Genomic DNA, 20,245 nt, shown 5'->3' on the forward strand with positions numbered 1-20,245 from the left:
CATCATTGACTTAGGTATAGGAGGCTTCCCGAGCCACACAAGGCGCCTCTTGCCAACCCCTTTTCTCTGTGATTGTAGGCCTACGAGATCGAAGGTCTCGACTGCTGAGAGCCTGGTCTTTAAGTGTACGAAACATATCGTCAATATTAATAACTTGTTGGGGCTTCCCTACACACAAATGTTTTTGTGATGAGTATTTTACTGACAAACCTAATGAGATTTGAGACTGTAAAAATAGAGATTTCCATCCCATTTTTTTAGAGATCTAACACTGTAAAAATAGAGAATAATCATCTCCTAACTTCCAAAAGAGGAGAGGGTATCCAACCCCCATCATTCAAAGAAAGAGAGTGAATCCATCCCCCATCCTACAGAGGAAATGGTACTCTTGCTATGGATAAAAGTCTAATAGTCTATTTTTTTATTTTATTTTTCCTAACACAAATAATGGAACAAAACAAAAATTATAGAGACTTGAAAAACATAGAGCAATGAGGCTGTAGAGGTTGTGTGCTGGACCGTTGATCCTAAAGATACCAAAGTTGTTGGCCCCAAAACCTATTATTTAAACTACAAATCTAAAATTATAATTTAAATTCTCCACCATAGTTTCAAACAATATCGAGCCTTGTTATGGATCAGCAACTATAGCAGTTGCACACATCACACACCTTATATGTCTTCTTCTTATTCTTCCTCTTTCTTTAATCAAAACGTGTGTTTTTGAAAACAAAGGTTAGCGTTTTCATTTTCTTCCCATTCGAATTACTCCGACGAAGCCCCTCCGCCCTCGCCTGCGCGTCACCTTCCTCTACCCAGTGCCATCGGCGATGCCGTCTCTCTCTGCCCAAAAACACCGAGCAACACTCCTCCTTCTACCTAGAGCCACCACTCCCTAGGAAATCATTGAACGGAGCAAACCAGAGAGACGACCAAGACCCCCCCTCCTCCATCGCCAAGCAACCCACCTCGCTTTTGACCTCTGCCCAGCACCACCTTGGGATGCCGTCCTTCTGTTCAGTGCCATCCCGTGAAGTTCATCCATCTGCCCATCACCGTCCTTCCCTGCGAGCTCATTTAACGTAGACCAGCGACACTGCTTTGGTGGAGCTCTGTGGCTCACGGTGAGGAGAAAAATCCTCTGTTTCAGAGAGCAAAAACAGAGCACTCCCTCCATTGGTTTTCAGAGGCTGGCATGGTGGTTTGTGTGGTCTTTTGCGGCGTGCTTGGCTACCATTGATGGTGACTAGATGTGGTGCAACAGTTGCACTTGCTGAACTTTATGTATGGTGGCCCAAAGCCACAACTTGTTGCTCTGCTACGATCCCGAAAGAAAGGGGCGCGCAGTGGGCCTTTGGGCCTCGATGAGTAGGTATTGCTAGCTTGAGGAGGTGCATTTGTCTCAATGAGAAAGGAGCAGGTGGTTGTTTAGAACAGGGTGTTTGGTTTCTTGTGGACTCTGGAGTGTTGCGTTATTAGTTGTCGTGCGTGAGTTGCACAATGGCTAGGTTGCAAGGGGACCTCTCGCGTTGTAGCGGCTTGTTGTTGGTCGGAGCAACAGGGCTTGAAGGGTAGAAGCTGTAGATGGTTGGAGAGACGGTGACAATAGGAGAAACACAGTGAAGGAGGGCGTGGCTAGTGATTTAGCAAGGGTGCATTTCGGTAGTTGGAACACAAAGCAGAAGGGAACGTGCAACTGTTGCAATGAGAAATTGGTCAATTTGCTTAAGACACGTAATGTGTGAGCCGACTGCTGCTAAATAGTGGCTGCCAAAGAGTGGGAGAGGTTGAGCTAGACGAGGGGGAGAGTGGGCTGAGAGTGCTGCTAGTGGGGGGATGCTGACGACGGAACGAGGGAGGGGACGGAAAGCTGGGGAGAGGAGAGCTCGAGAGGTTCTTTTCGAAATCAAACCGAGCGACACTACTGAGGGAGGGAACGGAAAGTGGGGTTAATTTGGTCATTAGACAGTTGCTACGTAAGGTGTGCCTCTAGTTGATTCCAAACAGGAGCGGCTCCCAATATTTATTCAACAATATCAAACATGTAATTAATCATGGCCAGCTAAAAAACCGGTGGCCGGCTCAACCGGTATTTCACGGTTCGGTACTCTTTACTCTTTGAACTCAGAACCCAAACCCTCGCATTTCAAACACTAACTCCGTAGTAGAGAGGGAGAGAAACCACCATGTCGGGCTTCCCATTCGGTTCTTCGTCGTCCTCTTCTTCCTCACAAGCCGCGCCATTCTCTTTCGGAACTTCTTCTACCGTTTTCGGTTCGTCTTCCGCTCCAGCATTCGGATCCACCGGCGGCGGCGGCGGCTTCTTCTTGCCCTCCACCTCCGCTTCCTCCCCGTTCTCTACCTCAAACCCTAGCTCCGCTCCGCCCTCCTCATTCGGCTTCAGATCCTCCATTTCATCTTCTTCTACCTCTTCCCCAGCTCCATCCTTGTCGTTATCCTCTAATTCCGCCCCGGCCGCTTCGAGTGCCACCGCCCCCTTGTTTAGCACGCTAACTTCTTCGTCCACTGCAACCCCTGCTTCATTAATGTTTGGGACAATCTCCTCTGCGGCGAGCTCAGGCTCTCCCTTGTTCGGTTCGGCTAGTTTGGGTTCGCCCTTTTTGGGGACCGCTTCATCTGCTGGTACTTCCGGCTCATCCGCGACGGGCTCGGGTTTGTCCTTCTCCGGGGCATCTCTGTCGGCTTCAACTACTAGTTCTTCCTTATTTGGAACAGCTGCGTCGGCTCCAAAGTCCAGTTCCAGTTCTATCCAGTTCGGAACAACGTCGGCGTCCGCGACGTTAACTTCTGCTTCACCTCTGTTCGGAGCAACGCCATCTGCGGTAGCGACCTCCGCTTCTGGTTCAGCCCTTCTCGGAACAAGAGTTCCATCAGCGAGTCCAGGTTTATCCCTCTTCGGATCATCTATTTCCGCACCGAGTTCCACCCCATCCATATTCGGAACAACAGCATTCTCATCATCATCATCATCATCTGCTGCCGCTTCTCCATTTTCAGCCTCAGCCTTGTTTGCTTCTTCTTCTTCTTTGTCTTCGGCTTCAACGACTCCTGCATTCTCATTTGCTTCGAGCTTAGGTTCAAATTCAGCTACGGCTTCGCCTTTCTCGCCTTCTGCGGGATTTTCATTGTCAACTGCTTCAACTTTTTCAAAACCTATTCCAGCTCCTACGCCCCCCGCTACTTTACCTTCCTCTTCAACAACGACATCTTCTGCCTTCTCATTCGTCACGGCCTCTTCCTCAGCTCCTCAGTCTTCTTTTCTTTTCACCACTGCTGCTGCCTCATCGGCCGCCTCAGTTTCTACTACACCTACAGCAAAGCCTACTTCTCTATCTCTCGGAACATCTCCATCGCCGTTGTTTTCGACCGTCACCACCACGAGTGCTTCGACTCCTGCTGCTACTAGCAGTAGTAGTACTACTACACAAACTTCCTTCTCTGTGCCTAGTTTTGGAGTAAGTTCTTCTTCGACTGCGGTCAGTGCTTCAACAACAGCTCTTGCCAGCTCTGCTGCTTCTTCCAGCGGTGTGGGATCTTTCACAGGTTTTGGTGTTACGAGCGCAACTGCTGCTTCATCGGGGCTTCCTGGTTTTTCGTTTAGTAAACAATCAACGCCTGCTTCGTCCTCGCAAGCACATTCGACAACTGTCGTGCCTCCTTTTGGTGAATTAATCTTTGTTAATTTCTTTGAAATGTTTGATTATTATGGTTTTTATGGAGTAGAATATGGTTTTATCGTTTATGTTAACAGCCATCATTGCTTATGCTTGTGCGACTTTTAGTGAATTTGAAAATAGGTTATTGTTTGCGACATTAACTTTCAATTTTACTTTAAAATATTTAGAGTCATTGGTGCTTGAATCTGTATATGAATACGTCGTGATGCAATATAAGTTCTTTGTTCATGGCTATTGTATCAACGAATAGGCTCACTTCAATTTGTTGCTCGAGTGGAGATGAAGACCCGAAATGCCATGCCCATGGTTGTTTTATGATTTCCTTCGTTGCTTTTTGGCCGTCATTATTCCCTAGCCTTCCCATTGGTTCAGGTGGCATAGAGGTGCATGGAGTTGGGATTGGTCTTAGGCTCAAGAGTCGCCTAGCTAAGAACAAAAATGATAGCTCTTCTGTGATAAATGTTCTCTACACGTAGTGGCCTTTCGTTATATGTGGATACTAGATTCTAAAGCTCTTTACATATAAAATCTTCATTTAGTAGCCATCTATTTCCTCGTGTATACGCTAGGTTGTATAGATCAAGTAGAATATACTAGTGCATGATTTTCTAATATCATTCAATTGTGCAAATTAATTCTGTAGGTGTCTCTTCAACTTCCGCAGCTGACACAACTTCCAGTGCCAGTACTACTGCAACTCAGACATCATCTCTTATTGTGGCCTCCTCGAGTAGTGGGTCTGTGTGCTTACTCTTGATAGCTATCTCGTTAACCTGTTTTTTATTTTTTATTTTCTTATTTTTTTTATTTTTTTTTAAAATTATGGTAATCTTAATAGTTATTCTATATTAAATTTTATTACTGCCATTTTTGAATCTTTTTTTTTTTTTTTGTAGATTACTGCTTGAGTTTTTAGATCTGCTATTTATTAATTGATGCTTAGATGCTACTATTTCCTGTAGATAGAATTAGAGTATTAAAAGACTTAGCTTAGTGGCTGCAAGAGGCTGGGAATTGAGGAATCTGCTTGCTGGGAATCTGGGCAGCAAGGCAACTAGAATTGTAGGTTTGCTCAAGGGGCTCAGTTGATAACTAAGAATCAGGAAAAATGCAGAGCTTTGAGGTTTTTTGAAATGCTTTCATTTGGGGTTGAAAGAGAGAAGAAAAAAGGGACTTTTATTTTTTTATCGGGCCTATGTTGACTCTAATCTGAAAAATCAACAACGATTATGCACTGAAGAAGAAGAAGAAGAATAGATGAAAACTAGCACCAAAGTCACATTAATGCTCAAAACATTTGACATTCTATTAAGTAAAGTTTGCATTCTTTGAATGCAGTGCAGCCTATTTAGATTGACTGAATTAAGCTATCAGGACTAGGATTTCTAATTTAACTACTACATAAATACATTTTTATATGCACTGTAAATGCTAGGAAGTTTTTTATACTATCAGGAACTCTAGGATGAAATGATGCAGAGAGATTTTATGAAATTCCAGATCCCACCTTGCACACAGAAATACCCATAAATTTTAAGCTAATGACTCAATTTAAGACCTGTTTGAACATTGATATATTTATATTATAAGCATTGAAAGCATTTTTCTCATGCTTTATTGGTCATTGCATGATGATCCCACATCTGAAATAGCATTTAAGCTTCCCAAACTCACTCCCAAGGCAGAAATTGAAGCCACGTTACGTAGCGGTGTCATTACTTCTAGAGAAGTTAGAAGATCATAATGCTTTACCATTTGACTCCCTTCGTTCTATATTGTCTATCAAATGTTCTATTTTGAAAAGTCAAGGAGTACGGTAATTCATTTGCTTTATTGAAAAGTCAATGGTTTAAATTATGTTTATGGGATTGGTTGAGCATTTTAGGAGGTGTCGTCATGTTTTCTAATGACATGTTTATTACGTGTAGAGGAGGGGCCATCATAGAAACTTCTACCTTCTTATTTGAACAACAACGTAGTAGATGATGTCCCAGTTGGATTTCCCTAGGTGGACAAACAATATGAGAGAGCAAAGTATATTTTCTGAAATTTTCTCAAACCTATATCTAATTGCAAAAATCAATGATAGTAGTTGGTCATATATCAAGTTTTTCCATGTTAAGAAATATGTATATATCCTCCTCTTTCATCTTGCTTGTCCCATAGGACAACTACAAGTGTCAGCACTACAGTATCTACAGCACCAAAATTACCGTCAGAGATCACTGGGAAGACCGTTGAAGAGGTAAATTTCTTTTCACATCATGTCTTTTATACATTTGACTTTTACATTTGACTTTCATGAGTGAAATATGAATTTTATCAAAATTTGGTTTTTGTGAAAGAAGAATCATGGACAATTTTACTTCTGAATAATATTTTGGGTGGGCAGTAACATTGCGAAAGGAAAAGTGGAGATGTCAAACTATGTATTTCTTCCTTCATTTATTTTTTGCTTCTTTGTAGTGAGAGAATAAGGAAACTGGTTTCTTAAATCAATAATATAGAAGTGGAAAAAGATAAAAGGAAAAGAGGAAGGTTAATCTTGAATAATATCTAAATGAATTTTGAATTTGGTTAAGTATTTTATCCCTTCCGGTCATAACATTCTCCTTTCTTTTCTAGGAGAATGTTTTGGCCAGAAGGAATGACATACTTAACCAAGTTCAAAATTCATCTTTTCTACTTATCAAAAAAAAAAAAAAAAGAACAAGAAAAAAGAAGAAGAAGAGCGTCCTGTCTTTTCTTAAAATCATGTTATGTTATCTAAGAAGAGAGGTGGGAGATCTCTTTCATCAAACCTGGGTCACCATTTTCTTCTGGCTTGTTTCTCATTTTGCCTGTTCTCCAGTAATGGATGAGCTTAGAAATTTCCTTTTCAATATTTTACTCCATTGGTTTATTGTAATAGATTTTCATGAATTCCTTGTATCACTAAACTAGCACGCTTAGGTGTTGCTCTTGTGTATGTCCTGTATACTTTGGTGTGCCCTTACCTATATTTATTGATCAATTAAATGTTTACCGAAAAAAAAAATTTGCCTGTTCTTCAGTTTCTATTTCTAGTAAAGTTGTATTTGTTTTTTTTTTTTTAATTGAAGATCATCAAGGAGTGGAATGCTGAACTACAAGAGCGTACTGGAAAGTTCCGAAAGCAGGCTAATGCGATAGCTGAGTGGGACAGGAGAATTTTGCACAATCGTGATGTCCTCCTTAGGCTTGAGGTAATCAATTTTTCAATATAAAAAAAGAGTGTAGGCTAAATTAATATGAAACACATGAGCTTAAGGAGGCCATTTATTCTATCATGCAATCAGTTTTGTCTTGCTGATTTATGGGGCCATAAGCACTCATGATTAATATCAGTAAATATTGTCAATGTGAAATTCAGGAGAAAACCACAATCCAATGACTGTTCCTCTTTTTCCTACCCATTACTCTCTCTCTTTCTCTCTCTCTCTCTCTCTCTCTCTCTCTCTCCCCCTCTTTCTGTCTCTCACCCACCCCCAACTAAAAAAAGAGAAGCAAATATGGTTATTTCAACTCACATAACTGAAAGCTACATGTTTTGTTTTGTGAATAATTTTTAATTTAGATTGAAGTGGCAAAAGTGGTTGAGACCCAAGATAACTTGGAGCGGCAACTGGAGTTAGTTGAGACTCATCAACAAGAGGTATTTTAGTAAGATCTATTTTTGATGTTGGTCTAGTCACCATATTCGTTTCAAATCATTGTTAGAATTAGATATAATTTTGATAATCATGTTTTAATTGGAGGAGTATTTGGTAGCATATGAAGGGTGCATTTGCAATCACATGGGAAGATTCTTTTCTTGTTTGAGCTGTCCATGTCATCCCCACATTCTTTTTTTTTTCTTTTTTTGAAGCATGGCCAATATTCTTATACTTATTGCCTCTTTTCTTGACTCATGAGCATTAATGTGGTCCAATAAAAACTTCTCCATAAGTGATTGTTCGGGTTCAGGAATGTGTAAAACAAAATATCTTGTTTATAACCTGCTAATTAGTTTTTCAAGTCATGGAGACTCCATATTAGTAATGTATAAAATCTGATCAGTAACTTTTTAGAAATGCAGTGATTACTCCTTGTGAACTTATCCCTATGGCGTTTTACTGCCCCAAATTATATCTTGTATGTCTAGAATATTTTTGATATTCTGTTAGTGAATATATTTTTTTGTTCTTTTATCAGGTTGACAAGGCTTTGCAAAGTATGGAAGAAGAAGCTGAGCGAATTTACAAGGATGAGCGTGCATTGCTGCTTGATGATGAAGCAGCTTCCACAAGAGATGCAATGTCAGTGCTCCTAGTTCTTTGTTTTAGTTTTGGTCTAATCTGATGAACCAAGTATGTTAGTAGACTGTCCCACATTGGCATGTAGCTCAGCTGGATGCCCAATTCATACATTTATTGAGAAGCTTACTTTTCCAGGAAAAATGTTTGGATTTCACTCATGTATGTGTGTGCGCATACATATTGCTGTGTCTCTCCCCGCTCCCTTTTGTTGACGTCATGCTTTTTTTGTTTGGGTGCGGAAACAGGTATGAGCAGTCTGAATTTATAGAGAGGGAATTAGAACAGATGACAGAGCAGATCAAATCAATTATTCAGACCCTAAATGCCAATCAGGTAAATGCTTGAAGTTCAATGTTTCCACTCCTCAATAAGGGTTTGTCCAACAGTTGAGATATAATAAATCGTTTCCTTTAGGGAGGAGAACTTGATGCGGTTGATGGGATGACCCCACTAGATGTTGTAGTCCGAATTTTAAACAATCAACTCAGTTCTTTAATGTGGGTTGATGAGAAGGTTAGTAGCTTATGTCAGATCACTTTTCATCATTTCTTTATCTGTAGCAATGTGCACTTTATTGTTTCTAACATAAACACACAGCCAAACAGTTTTTAACTTTTGATTTCACGCTCCACCTTGTTCTTGTAAGGGAAGGAAATACCATTGAGCCAGAGCTCTTCTCAAAAAATTAAAAGAGAAAAGGCTAGAGCTCTTCTATATCTTTTAGTTCCACAACTAATCATTACATACATAAATCTAATAAAACTCAGTAAGCAATTCCATCATTGTGGATGAGGCTTTAGGCTTAACTAAAGTTTCAAGGAATAAAAACAAAACATGTATTTGTTCTCCCTTCATATTGAAGCAGAATTTTTCTTCTTATGTGTATTTGTTCCAAAACATGTAATTCTGCCTTTAGCTCAGACCATCCTTGCTCCCTTCATAGCATCTCAGGGTGACAAGGCAGATACATTATCTTTCTTATTCTTCTCCCATTACTTACCAAAAAAAAAAAAAATTCGTTAGTGTTTTTCAAAGAGAAAAATTCGTTAGTGTTAGTTTAGTATCTATTCCCAAGATACTGTAGCTTGGAGAGTCCTTGTTTAGGAGGGACTGTTGTTCCACTCTAATCATAAAGGTCTGCATCAAGGAGGTTCGTGAACATTTTATAACCCCCACTATACTGATGGTCAAGGCCATTCTCATCCCCTCACCCTTAGGGCCCATAGGGAAAATGGAAAGGAAAAAAAATGTGGAAATCAAAAGTAAATGGAATTGATGGATGCATCCAGTTCACATGTTTATTATTGTTCCAAGATGTTATGCCCAAGGAGCTCCCCATGTCTTTGCTGCCACTTAGAGGTGTTGATCATGAGATCAATTGCAGTTTTTAACTAATATGCTTGTCATAACCCCTAGGGGTTGGCTTAAGCGGTAAGGGCTTTGGGCTTGGCAGTATGCTCCTCTCATGTCTAAGGTTCAAATCCCATTGGGTACAAACAATCTATACAGGCCATCGGATTGGGAGAATTTCCCTTTGAATTACCTAAGGTGCACTTGTGGGAAACTCCTTGCCGAGGGACTGTGCATCTCTAGGATTAGTCGGGATGATGTTCCTGGACACCTGGTGCCAATAAAAAAAAAAAACAAAAAACTAATATGCTTGTCTTGGTTCCATTTTGTTAGGCTATAGTCTATTGAATATAAGAGTGCTACTTCGCTTCTTTATGAGAACACTGATGGATCAATTGTTAACAGGCTGAAGAGTTTTCTTCACGCATTCAGAAACTTGCCCGCCAAGGTTCTGCCGCAGATCGTGAATTGATGGATTCAAAGTTCTGGAAAACATAATAATTGATCGTTATGAACTATCTTGAATGTTTTAAAAACTAGCATCTACCATGCAAAGAAAAAGGTTTCATCCTTAATTGTTTCATAAATTAGATATTCAGTCTCAATTTTGGAATTATTAGCTTTAAGATTCTGTAGTAAAATGGTGATGGATATTAACTAACTGCTGCCGATTTTATTGTTCGAATCCGTCGGTAAAAGATGCACAACTATGCTAACATGAAGGAAAATGATGGGGTTCCCGCTCGGGGATCCCGTTCATTTGTCCCGCTCAAACATTTTTTTTTTTGAATTTCTTTTTTACAGAAAAATTAAGAAAATGTTGTTTAATTATATTGTGAATTTTATTCATTTTTTCAAAATATTTAAAAGTGTTAAAAAAATGATTTGAAAAAAATATTTAAAGTGTTTTTATTTTTTATTTTTTTCATATCATTTTTTTAACACTTTTAAATATTTTAAAAAAATGAATAAAATTCACAATATAATTAAATATATATTTTTTAATCTTTGTGTAAAATCAAAATTCATAAAAAAAAAAGAAAAAAAAAAGAAAAAAGAAAAAAAAGGCTTCAACGGGACAAGTTAACGGGATCCCCGCTGGGATCCCTAACATGAACCCATCATTCTGACAGGATGGTTTTCTCTTCTTTTTGAAAGGGACAGGATGGTTTTCTCGGTGTCTATAAAGTATAAGCCCCCATGTAATGGACGTACATGCCTAACATAAATGTATATGAATTATGATTCGTTTATTTTTACGTTTGTATTCTTGGTTAGATCTGCTAAAGATGCTCTAGTGATTCCACAGCCACTTCCAAAGCTAGAAAATTAAAGCTTGATGTTGGAAGGAAAACAGGCCATGATAGAGGTGGTGGAGGGAAAGCCATTGGAATCATCTCACGCCTTAACTGATTGATTAAGGCAATTCTTATGCAAGTATAGTTGGGTATTGGGAATTATATTTATTTGAAACGAAAAGCAGAGCTAATATGATAATATCCCACGAATCATTCTTTCCCCGTTAATTGTAAATCATGTTGTCCACTATAATTGTGTCTTATCCCCCAAATCGTGCCGACCATATTAATTTTGAAGATTCGAGCCAGTCGCGCGCCAGTTTAATTAGAATGTCTTTCCTCATTCATCACTGTAATATTTTACTTTTCATAACCACTTTTGATTATTTTACTTATTGCCATTAGCCTAATGGCTATACTTTTGAAAAATGTAGTGGACATATCAATAACACTATAATATTTTTAATTTTGATCAATTTTACTTGTCAAATCAATCGAGTCCTTGCTGGCCAAAATTTTATTTTGGCATAAAAAATTTCTTCGCATGCTATTCCTCTTTCCCGCGTGCTATTCTTTATTCGAGATTGTACCTATGCAGCTTGCTGCCATAAGTTCAAGTGTACGAAATGATTTATCGTACAAAAGTTACAGTAGCTTCGAATGATTTAGCATTGAAAGACTTGATCCTGTTGGCAATTGTGAAATTTTATTAAGGATAATACTTTATTCACGTAAGAATGTGGCCACCGATTGTAATTTTTATTTTTTTAATATATAGTTTTTTACTTAATGATTAAAAAAATGTTTTTAAATAATTTTATGATTTTTATTTATTTTTAAAAAATATTTAAATATATTAAAAATATATATATAAAAAATGCAAAAAAAAAAAGAAATTTTATTTTACCTTTTCGGTGGCATTTTTCTGTAGATATAAGAACATCTTTTTATTAATGCCTTCAATTATTGTTGGGGAACGTTATTGTAACTGTAGTTCCCTATCTTGTTTTGGTTTGATGTGTCCAAAAAAAGGTAGAGAACTACAGTTATTTAGTATGGAATTAAAATAAATAGAAAGTTAAAAATTAATATTTTAATAAAATAGTGATAGATTTAAAAAGTTTATTATTTGATATTATTGAAAGGTGGGTAGCTAAATTTGTAAAAGTAAATTTTTTAACTACATTTTGATCAAATTTTGTTGAGTTCATTACTAGTGCGCTAAGAGGACGTTGTTTAGATAGTGAGATGAGATGAGATGAGATGATTTTAGATGAAAATTGAAAGTTGAATAAAATATTGTTAAATTATTATTTTTTAATATTATTATTGTTTTGAAATTTAAAAAAGTTAAATTTTTTATTATATTTTGTGTAGAATTTTTAAAAAATTGTAATAATCAGAAAAGATAAAAAGAGATGATTTCTCAATCTAAATAGTCCCTAAAAATAACTGTAGCAGCAGTGGGTTGGAGGCAATAAATTTAATATATCAAATTAAATCATGTTAATTTATGAATTTATTTATAGAGAAGTGAGACGGACCCTCAGTTGCACAAAGTATAAGCAACCAACTAACCCGACAATTATCTAGTAATTACAAACCACAAACTTGTATTCAGTTATGATCTAGTAATTAGTAATGTCATGAAATTTTTATTAATAAAATTGGCACTGATGTTGTTCTACTAATTATTATTTTCTCAAAGCATGATCATTATAAAATTATTCCAAGATGGTATTTTTAAATTTAAAAATTGCTTCATATACAAAGAGATTATACAAAATAAACTCATAAATTGATGTGTTTTCATAAAATCTATTAGATTTACTTTATAATAAAAGTAACTTTACAATCTGACGTACTTCATCAAACTATATCAATTTATAAGTTTATTTTTGTGTAATCACTTTACGGTTAAAGTACTTTCCTTTAAATTTTATTATTAGTTGAAAGCGAATGACCAAATCAGTTATTGAGGAAACGTGGCATTTATTTCTTAAGTTGTCTTTCTTTTCTGTTTTTTCTTTTTAGGTCGTGGGAGATAATTAAATTAAGGTTAGCTTGATGAATAGTTATTGTGAGGAGCCACAGGAAGAACTGATTCTACATTAATGATCACCTTTCCAGAATTGGGATGAGCTTTCCAACTGTTTTTGAGAAACTTCCAGCAATTCTCGTCACAAAATAGATATTGATCATGAAAAAAACAAGATCTATGTTCAGTTTAAAAGTTACTATCGTTTGAGGATACAGATTTGCTTTCAAGGACTTGCATGTTAGAATATACTTTTAAGGAAAACTTTTCAATTTTTCTAATTTTAAGGTTAATTTTTTTCAATCAAGTGATGAATTTCTGTGGTACTAGAGCATGCGTGTCTTAAATTCGGACCTTAACTCCAATTTCAAAATCCAACTCTACATTTCATCCCATTTGACTAAATATTCATATGGTTAATTAAATATGACACATGTTGACGTCCATCATGAAAATTCATATATAATATATAGCAAAACTTCAATAATCTCAATTTTTTTTGAAAGGGAGAGATCATATCTATTCTTAAAATATTGTTTGAGATCAGGGAGAGGTAATATATATATATATATCTATTATAAAGTACTATTAATTCGTGGAAGGAGTACTGTTATAATTCTTTAAGAAGTACTCATGATCATGTAACACTATAGTACTCCAAAATGATAAGGTTAAATATTAATTCGCTTTTTAAGAAGTGACTAATTAATACTATGCTCCAAAAAGATTAGGGCAAGAGGGAAAGGAACTTTTGATTGATTAAGAAATGTCTCGCAAGTAGTGATAAGGTCAAGACTCAAGATGCCGGAGAGGGAGTGGTTGGAAAACAACCAGTAAAAAAAATGAAAGAAGAAATGGCCAAATGAGTACTGGAGATGATGAAGAAGTTAGGATGAGGGAGAAGTACTGAGATATATGGATCCAATATTCATTCAAAAGTGTATATATCAAGCAACGTCCAACCCAGTACCAGTACTGAAATTTTCATCGTTCTTTCCCATCAAAAAGTCCATAATTAAAGGTAGTGCTCAAGCCAAAGTTTTGATCTCTTTCTGGAATATCGGTTCAAAGATTCACATGACTGATCACTAGCTTCCTCACCCAGAAATGAACCCAAGCCCCGTAAATCAGTTACAAACAGAGATGGCGATTAAAGTTTTCTATCACGAGCATGCGTTATGGCTGGATCAGAAAAAGAGTGATGATAATGCTGAGTGCGACGCATGCTCAAGTATCTGCATTGGCCTTACGTACAGTTGCCGTGAATGCAGTTTGTTCCATCTGCACGAATCGTGTTCGAAGCTACCGAAAGAGTTGCACACCCTATTTCACCCACACCCTCTTAGACTTACCCTACAGGTGGGCTACAAACAGCGATGTTTTGCTTGTGCCGTTCTTCCCTCGCGCTGCTTCTTCCGTTGCAACGAGTGCAACTTCATTTTGGATGCTAAATGTGCTTTTATAAAGCCAGCAACAGAACAAATGGAGGAGCAATTTAGGACTCATTTTGGCCACGAGCATCCATTGCTGCTTCTCGAGAACATACCTAACGATCGAGTTGTATGCCTCCTATGTAGAGAATACTGCTCGGATCTGACCTACGGTTGCCTCCCATGTCGTTTCTTTCTCCATCGGTCGTGTTTTGAACGGACCTTGCCAATGGAGATACGACATTTCTCTCATCCCTGTCCTCTAACCCTCTACACGTACGCACATAGGATGATAAGGGAGGCTTGGAATACTCCCTGCAGAGCTTGTAGAAAATCCTTGCCTCGAGGGAGCTTTCTGTATGGATGTAGCAAGTGCAAATACGTGATGGATATTGATTGCACTTGGTTTCCCACTACCGAATATGCAAGTAATCGACAACATGAGATTTGTCATTTCATTCGCGGACATCCACTGTCACTCTCTAGCATCGAAAAAGGCCGCCAAGTTAATTGTTGCATATGTGGGAAACACTGCAATGGTACTATGGCTGTAGCAGAACTAGCAGCTGTGAGGATATTTACTTCCACGAATCATGCCTTGATGAGTTGCCGCAGGAGATCATCAACCATCCCCGTCACCCTCGCCACCCTCTCTACCTGACCCAGCCTATTAATAGTACTTTATATTGCAATTCCTGTGGCAAAGTTATTCGTGCTCTCTCTTACATTTATAAGTGCCTCAAGTGCAGATCATTCCAGTTACACAGAGAATGCAATGTTGTATTAAAGCCTACCATGGAATACGAGGGCCACACCCACCCTCTACAATTCAGGATGAATATAGGTGATACTGATCATCTTAAGTGCAGCGCTTGCAATTGCATTTGCAAATCGCACATCTTCAGCTGTTACGATTGTCGAGATTTCAATCTTTATCTTACGTGTGGTCCATTACCATATAGCATTAAACATAATTGTCACATAGATTCTCTCATTCTCACCAACGCTCTTGCTAAACATGAAGATGAGACGGACGATGAATTCTATTGTGATGCTTGTGAGGAAACAAGAGATCCACGATTGGCCACTTACCAGTGCGAAGATTGTTATTTTGTCGCTGAAGTAAAATGTGTCATGTCCGAGGTAAGTTGATATGAAGAAGTCGTCTTGATCTACTTGAGAATTTGGAGATTAGAACTCTTATTAGTTACAAGGGTCGACTGATCCATGAAAATTAATTTTATGAATATAATCGTTCTCCGTTGGTCCAAAGTTGTATTATTGCTCTACTCATTTCGACTAGGATTAAAAAATAAAGAAAGTCATGATCTTGTGTAAATAATTTTTCATTTTTCTATGAAACATATGTTAAAATAGAGAAAGGGGAAAAAACAGTTCTGATCTGCTTGATAATCATCTTCATGAACTTATATTGCGAGTATGTATTTTACTATCGTCGATATAAGATACCCTAGTCATTATGTACGTGCCAGCATGATTAGGATATACCTAAGCTAGAAGCAGACACCTGCATGTGCTTAAAGAAGCACATTAGGATATTCAGCAAATTATGAACATTTTATAGTTGGTTAATGCTGATATTCACTCAATATTGGTTGATTTTATAGGTAATATCAACGTTAGAGGGAAAGTATGGACCTACGGATCTGAGGAGTCCTCTTGGACAGTTAGGTGGGCTGATTACCGAAGGTATTGCAAAACATATGGTGCCAAAAAAAGCAGACCAACTCGAGGCGGCGGCTTTAACTTTAGGTGATATTCTAAATTCACCAAGTGAAGATGAAGAAAATGAGCTTTGTAATGGTTTAATCAGCATCTTTTTTGTTCGAAAAGAAGGGAGCAAAGCTATTGATCAGGAGAAAGTTTTACAATTTTCTGACGAGGCTTACTCACAATTCATGAAATTTCTTGATCATGGCACAAAGTTTCTTGAAGAATGTCGAAGTGGATTGCGAAGTTTCTTCAGTTTGGACACATAAAAATCTCGGCCAGAACTTCAACGGCAAACCCATCTTCGCCATGCAGGATATTAGCTTCTACTTCTCCCCCCAGTGGGATCTTGAGGAAGAGGTTGTATATGTTGGAGATTATATGGTTTCTCGGAAGTGTGCATCTATAACGAGGAGCTTGCTATCTAAGCATGGGGATATTATTAGTGTTGAGTCCACCTTAAGTCCAAAACTGAAAATGTGCTTCTTTCACATACTTTGTGAGTGTATATACAGCATGAGCATCACAAATGTTGTGGATGTGACCAATGATTCTCTATTGAACTGGTGGACAAACTTGAAAATAGTGCAGTTTGCAGGATTTAGAGTTGAATTTGCCTTTGATCGTTTGAAGAGAGTCGCACATGCTCACTTTGGTCGTTATTCCAGGAATCTAGTGGATCAAACTCGTCAGGAACTCGACAGAGATATTGGGGCACTCAAAGAGAAACGTGAGCGCTTAATATCTACAGAATCTACAAAATCCAGCTTATTTGAGGAATGTTGGAGAAAAGCTACGGTATTGAAGCTGGCCAAAGTGGGTACTGGACTGTTATAACACACTAGTCCTCCTCATTATGCAGTCATTGTGCTGGTTTCCTCACAATATAAATGCATAGGGGGTGGCTCGTGGAAAATAGTCATCTTGTTTATGCTAAATCAATTTTCTTGAACAAGGTAGGCAACCGGTTATTTGTCTTGGATATCTGATAGAGCTTGCTTTTGGAAGCAGCTTTTATGATAATGTTTGAAACCAGGGCTGTTTCCTTTAGTTATGAATTATACTTCTTTTATAAGGTCTTGTTATGGACGTGTTTCACAATGTCTCACACACGATCACATGTAACCAAAGAGGTATGTGACTTGAGGGTTCGAGGGGAACACCTCTGATGCCTAAGTTGGTAATAATGAAGAAGAATCTATCTCTAACCAATGAATCATATGGGTTCCATAATCATATCTGGATGGGATAAATAGAGCTCGCGATGTTTCTGTTACTAATCGATAACCATCTCATCTATTTTTGAAATAAAGTCCCGGGATATTAGGAGCTTAGCCTTTTCCAAATAAAACGACGGCTTCTCCTACCCAAAGTTTTAGGCGCTTATACTTTTAGTATTTGAGATGGATTGTGCTCTCGATTGATTGGATTATTGGGCTGAGGTATAATTCTGGCCCGATAGATCCTGAGGGATATTAAGCCCCTGCCTAATACAAATAAGGGATGTAATTTTATTTAGTAATGAACTGATGTTGATGTTAATAAATAATATATTGTTGGCACTTTCGTACTCGAAATTATAGGAGATGAGCCCAATCAATTTATAAAAACGTGTCCCTTTTGTTATTTATGAAACACACCTGAACTTGAAGGATTCTACTAAACAGAGATATACACAATCGGTTCATAAATTAAGGTGCTAGCCGTTGCCTGATATGGGGTTTCCATTTGAGTGCGCACTGCTCGGAATAGTCTTCTGCCGGCCGGTGATGTTTCTGTAGCCGTTGGTTGTAATGTTTCCATAGCAGGTGAGGCTTCATGATTTGAGAAGTGCTCCAACTTTGTGATTTTAGCCGTTGATGTTTGATTGCTGTTAATATTAGTCACTCCAGCAACTTCTCAAGGATCTACTCTCTTCTTGTAATCTCAGCATATGATCTCACAACTAGAAATCCAGATTTGACTGCTAATGATGCCTCGAACTCCTTTTGGGTCCTCTGTTTTCCTGCGACATGAGTTAACATGAATAAATCTTGCCCAAATATAGATATGTACTAGTGATGAGTAATTATCCTCGGGAGCCACATGAAGATCTGATTCTACAATGATCGCCTTTCCAGAATTGGAATGAGGTTTCCAACATGAATTTTTGAGGGATTTTAAGAATTCTCATCACATGAAAAACTATCGAATACATATACACTGCAAGTCATGCTTGTGTGTTTAAAAGTCTAACGAATGAATTTCTAACAAAATAGATCGAGAAGAAAGCAAGATCTATGGTGAGCCCACACAATCTTAATTCCAAGTTCGAAATCTAACCCTGATTAATATTCATACGTTTGATCAGGTATTTCACCTACTGAGCCCACACAGAGAATTCAAAGTATACATCAAAATTCAACAGTTTCAATTTGTTAGAATGGAAGAGAAAAGATCTATTTGTTGTAAATATATGCATTTGGTGGATGATCATGTAGACTACACCTTATTGTGCATGTGATAGTTTGTTGTGCATGTGAATTGGTTGGCACAATAACTACCATGGAGTTGTCTATAAAAGAATGTCTTAAGCAATATGTAACTGAACACAAGATTTGGGGATGAATTTAAAGAATTTCTCAAAGGTAAAACTATCACTCTTTAGCCAAATCAAGAGACTCAATCCACTAGATAAAGAGTTCAGTTATACAAATTCCAGTTAATGCAACCTCCTCCCATAAAGAAGTCTCTTTTATATCAGATCGAGCAACATGCTTGCCCGGCCTCTTGTTATAGGGGCTCCAAAACCTCTGCACAATTCATCTAACTTGACCTTCTCGATTTCCCAAAATTGATCTCAACCTTGAAAAAAAATCTCAAGAAATTAAAACAACATAAAAATCAAGAATTATATTTATCATACAGGGTAATTAGTTTTGCACTTGTTTAAGTATATAAGCTTGTGTTGGCTTTTATATTTCTGAATTTTTTTCAAAAGCAAATGCTTATAGCATTGTTAATGGATTATTCAAATGCTAGTAAAATGCAAAATTTAACTCATTTTACATAGAGTTGCCTGCATTGAATTATCCAAATGCAAACTTATATGACTTTTAGTTACAGAAGCAACTATCCTATGGTCATATTTGGCTCTTCACTGGACAAAGGCAAAAGTAATAATTTAATCAATAAACATATGTTTTCTATATTTGGCTCTTCAATTATATTTATTTGTTAGTCTTCACTGCACAAAGGCCAAATCAATAGTTTGTCTCTACCAATCATAGGTTAATTATAATTTAATTATTAATTAACATAAGATTGATAGAATTGTAAAATATGAAATAAATAAATTAGAAAAAAAAAATTATTTTTAAATTAATAATATTTTGTTATTATTATTTTGACTAATAGATGAATAATCCAATGTGAGAATCTCTTTTGAATGAAATAGGTAAGAGGCAAAATATGACATATTATCCAAATTACAGCTTACATTTGTATAATCCAATGCTAATGCTCTTAGCTTATCAAAAAAAAAAAAAAAATGCTAATGCTCTTAGCCCATGTTTGGATATAGATTATATTGATCTATAGTAGAGTTATTTTTTATCTATAGAAGATACTTCTTCCTAATTTCTTCCTGAACATAAAGATTATTCATCTCAGTCTATTTTTACTTTCATTAAAACATATATTAATTTAAAATAAAAAAAGGCCTCAACATAAAAAACAAAAAAAAACAAAAAAACAAAAGGCAAAATAAACATATTGTGATTAGAGTTAGAGAAGCCCTTGAAAGATTGTTTGATGAGTTTGCTGCACTTGGGGTGGGTAATATTCTAGTACTTACACCTATTGCATTGGCTCATCTCGAAGTCGAGATGGGGAAAATGCATAGGTTAGAGTTTAGTAAGAGGTTGGGACAAATTGTCGAGCATTATCAGCCTTCAGACACACAATCAGAGTTAGATACTTGGCAATGAATGTGCACCCATGGGCCAGGGTTTGATGTATTGTCTTGGTGGAAGGTCAATGTTGTCAAGTATCCCATCCTTGGAGACATAGGCCATAGTATTTTGGTTATTTCTATGACCATTGGAGCCTCAAAGTAGGCCTTTAGCACTGGAGAATGCATATTTAATCTATTATGGAGTTCATTATATCTTACCACAATGGAGGCATTGATTGGTACTCAAAATGGGATTAAAAGGAAACCAATTCATATTCCAAATGTGGTAGACTATGTGGAGATCGAGGAGAAGGTGAGTGGTGATCAGCTTGCATTTGGTAATCGCTCTTACCTTAGATATTACTATAATATTATTTTTGCTTATAATATATTGTGTCATTATTTATATTCAAATTTAATTGTTGTATGGATGTCAAATGCCCCTATGTC

The 20,245-nt window shown here is 37.2% G+C and overlaps 2 protein-coding genes and 1 long non-coding RNA gene across 3 annotated transcripts; 2 read left to right on the forward strand and 1 right to left on the reverse strand.

Moving 5' to 3' along the window:
* Positions 1-2,122: 2,122 nt before the first annotated feature.
* Positions 2,123-10,049, forward strand: LOC122313253 (nuclear pore complex protein NUP62). The gene is made up of 9 exons (XM_043128084.1): positions 2,123-3,684; positions 4,342-4,435; positions 5,865-5,943; positions 6,800-6,922; positions 7,294-7,371; positions 7,911-8,014; positions 8,260-8,347; positions 8,429-8,527; positions 9,770-10,049. Exons 1-9 carry the CDS (start codon positions 2,187-2,189, stop codon positions 9,860-9,862), a joined length of 2,256 nt encoding a protein of 751 aa, XP_042984018.1. The 5' UTR covers positions 2,123-2,186; the 3' UTR covers positions 9,863-10,049.
* Positions 10,050-13,843: 3,794 nt separating this feature from the next.
* On the forward strand, positions 13,844-14,791 carry LOC122312579. Its single transcript, XM_043127223.1, has one exon. The coding sequence runs from the start codon at positions 13,844-13,846 to the stop codon at positions 14,789-14,791; it is 948 nt and encodes a 315-aa protein (XP_042983157.1).
* A 2,670-nt stretch (positions 14,792-17,461) lies between these two features.
* Positions 17,462-18,566, reverse strand: LOC122313254. Its single transcript, XR_006243339.1, has 2 exons — positions 18,349-18,566; positions 17,462-17,866 (listed from the first exon to the last, which is right to left on the reverse strand). It is a non-coding gene; the product is annotated as an uncharacterized LOC122313254 (long non-coding RNA).
* Positions 18,567-20,245: the final 1,679 nt, after the last annotated feature.

Source organism: Carya illinoinensis, chromosome 6 (genome assembly GCF_018687715.1).
Source record: "Carya illinoinensis cultivar Pawnee chromosome 6, C.illinoinensisPawnee_v1, whole genome shotgun sequence".
Lineage (NCBI taxonomy): Eukaryota > Viridiplantae > Streptophyta > Magnoliopsida > Fagales > Juglandaceae > Carya > Carya illinoinensis.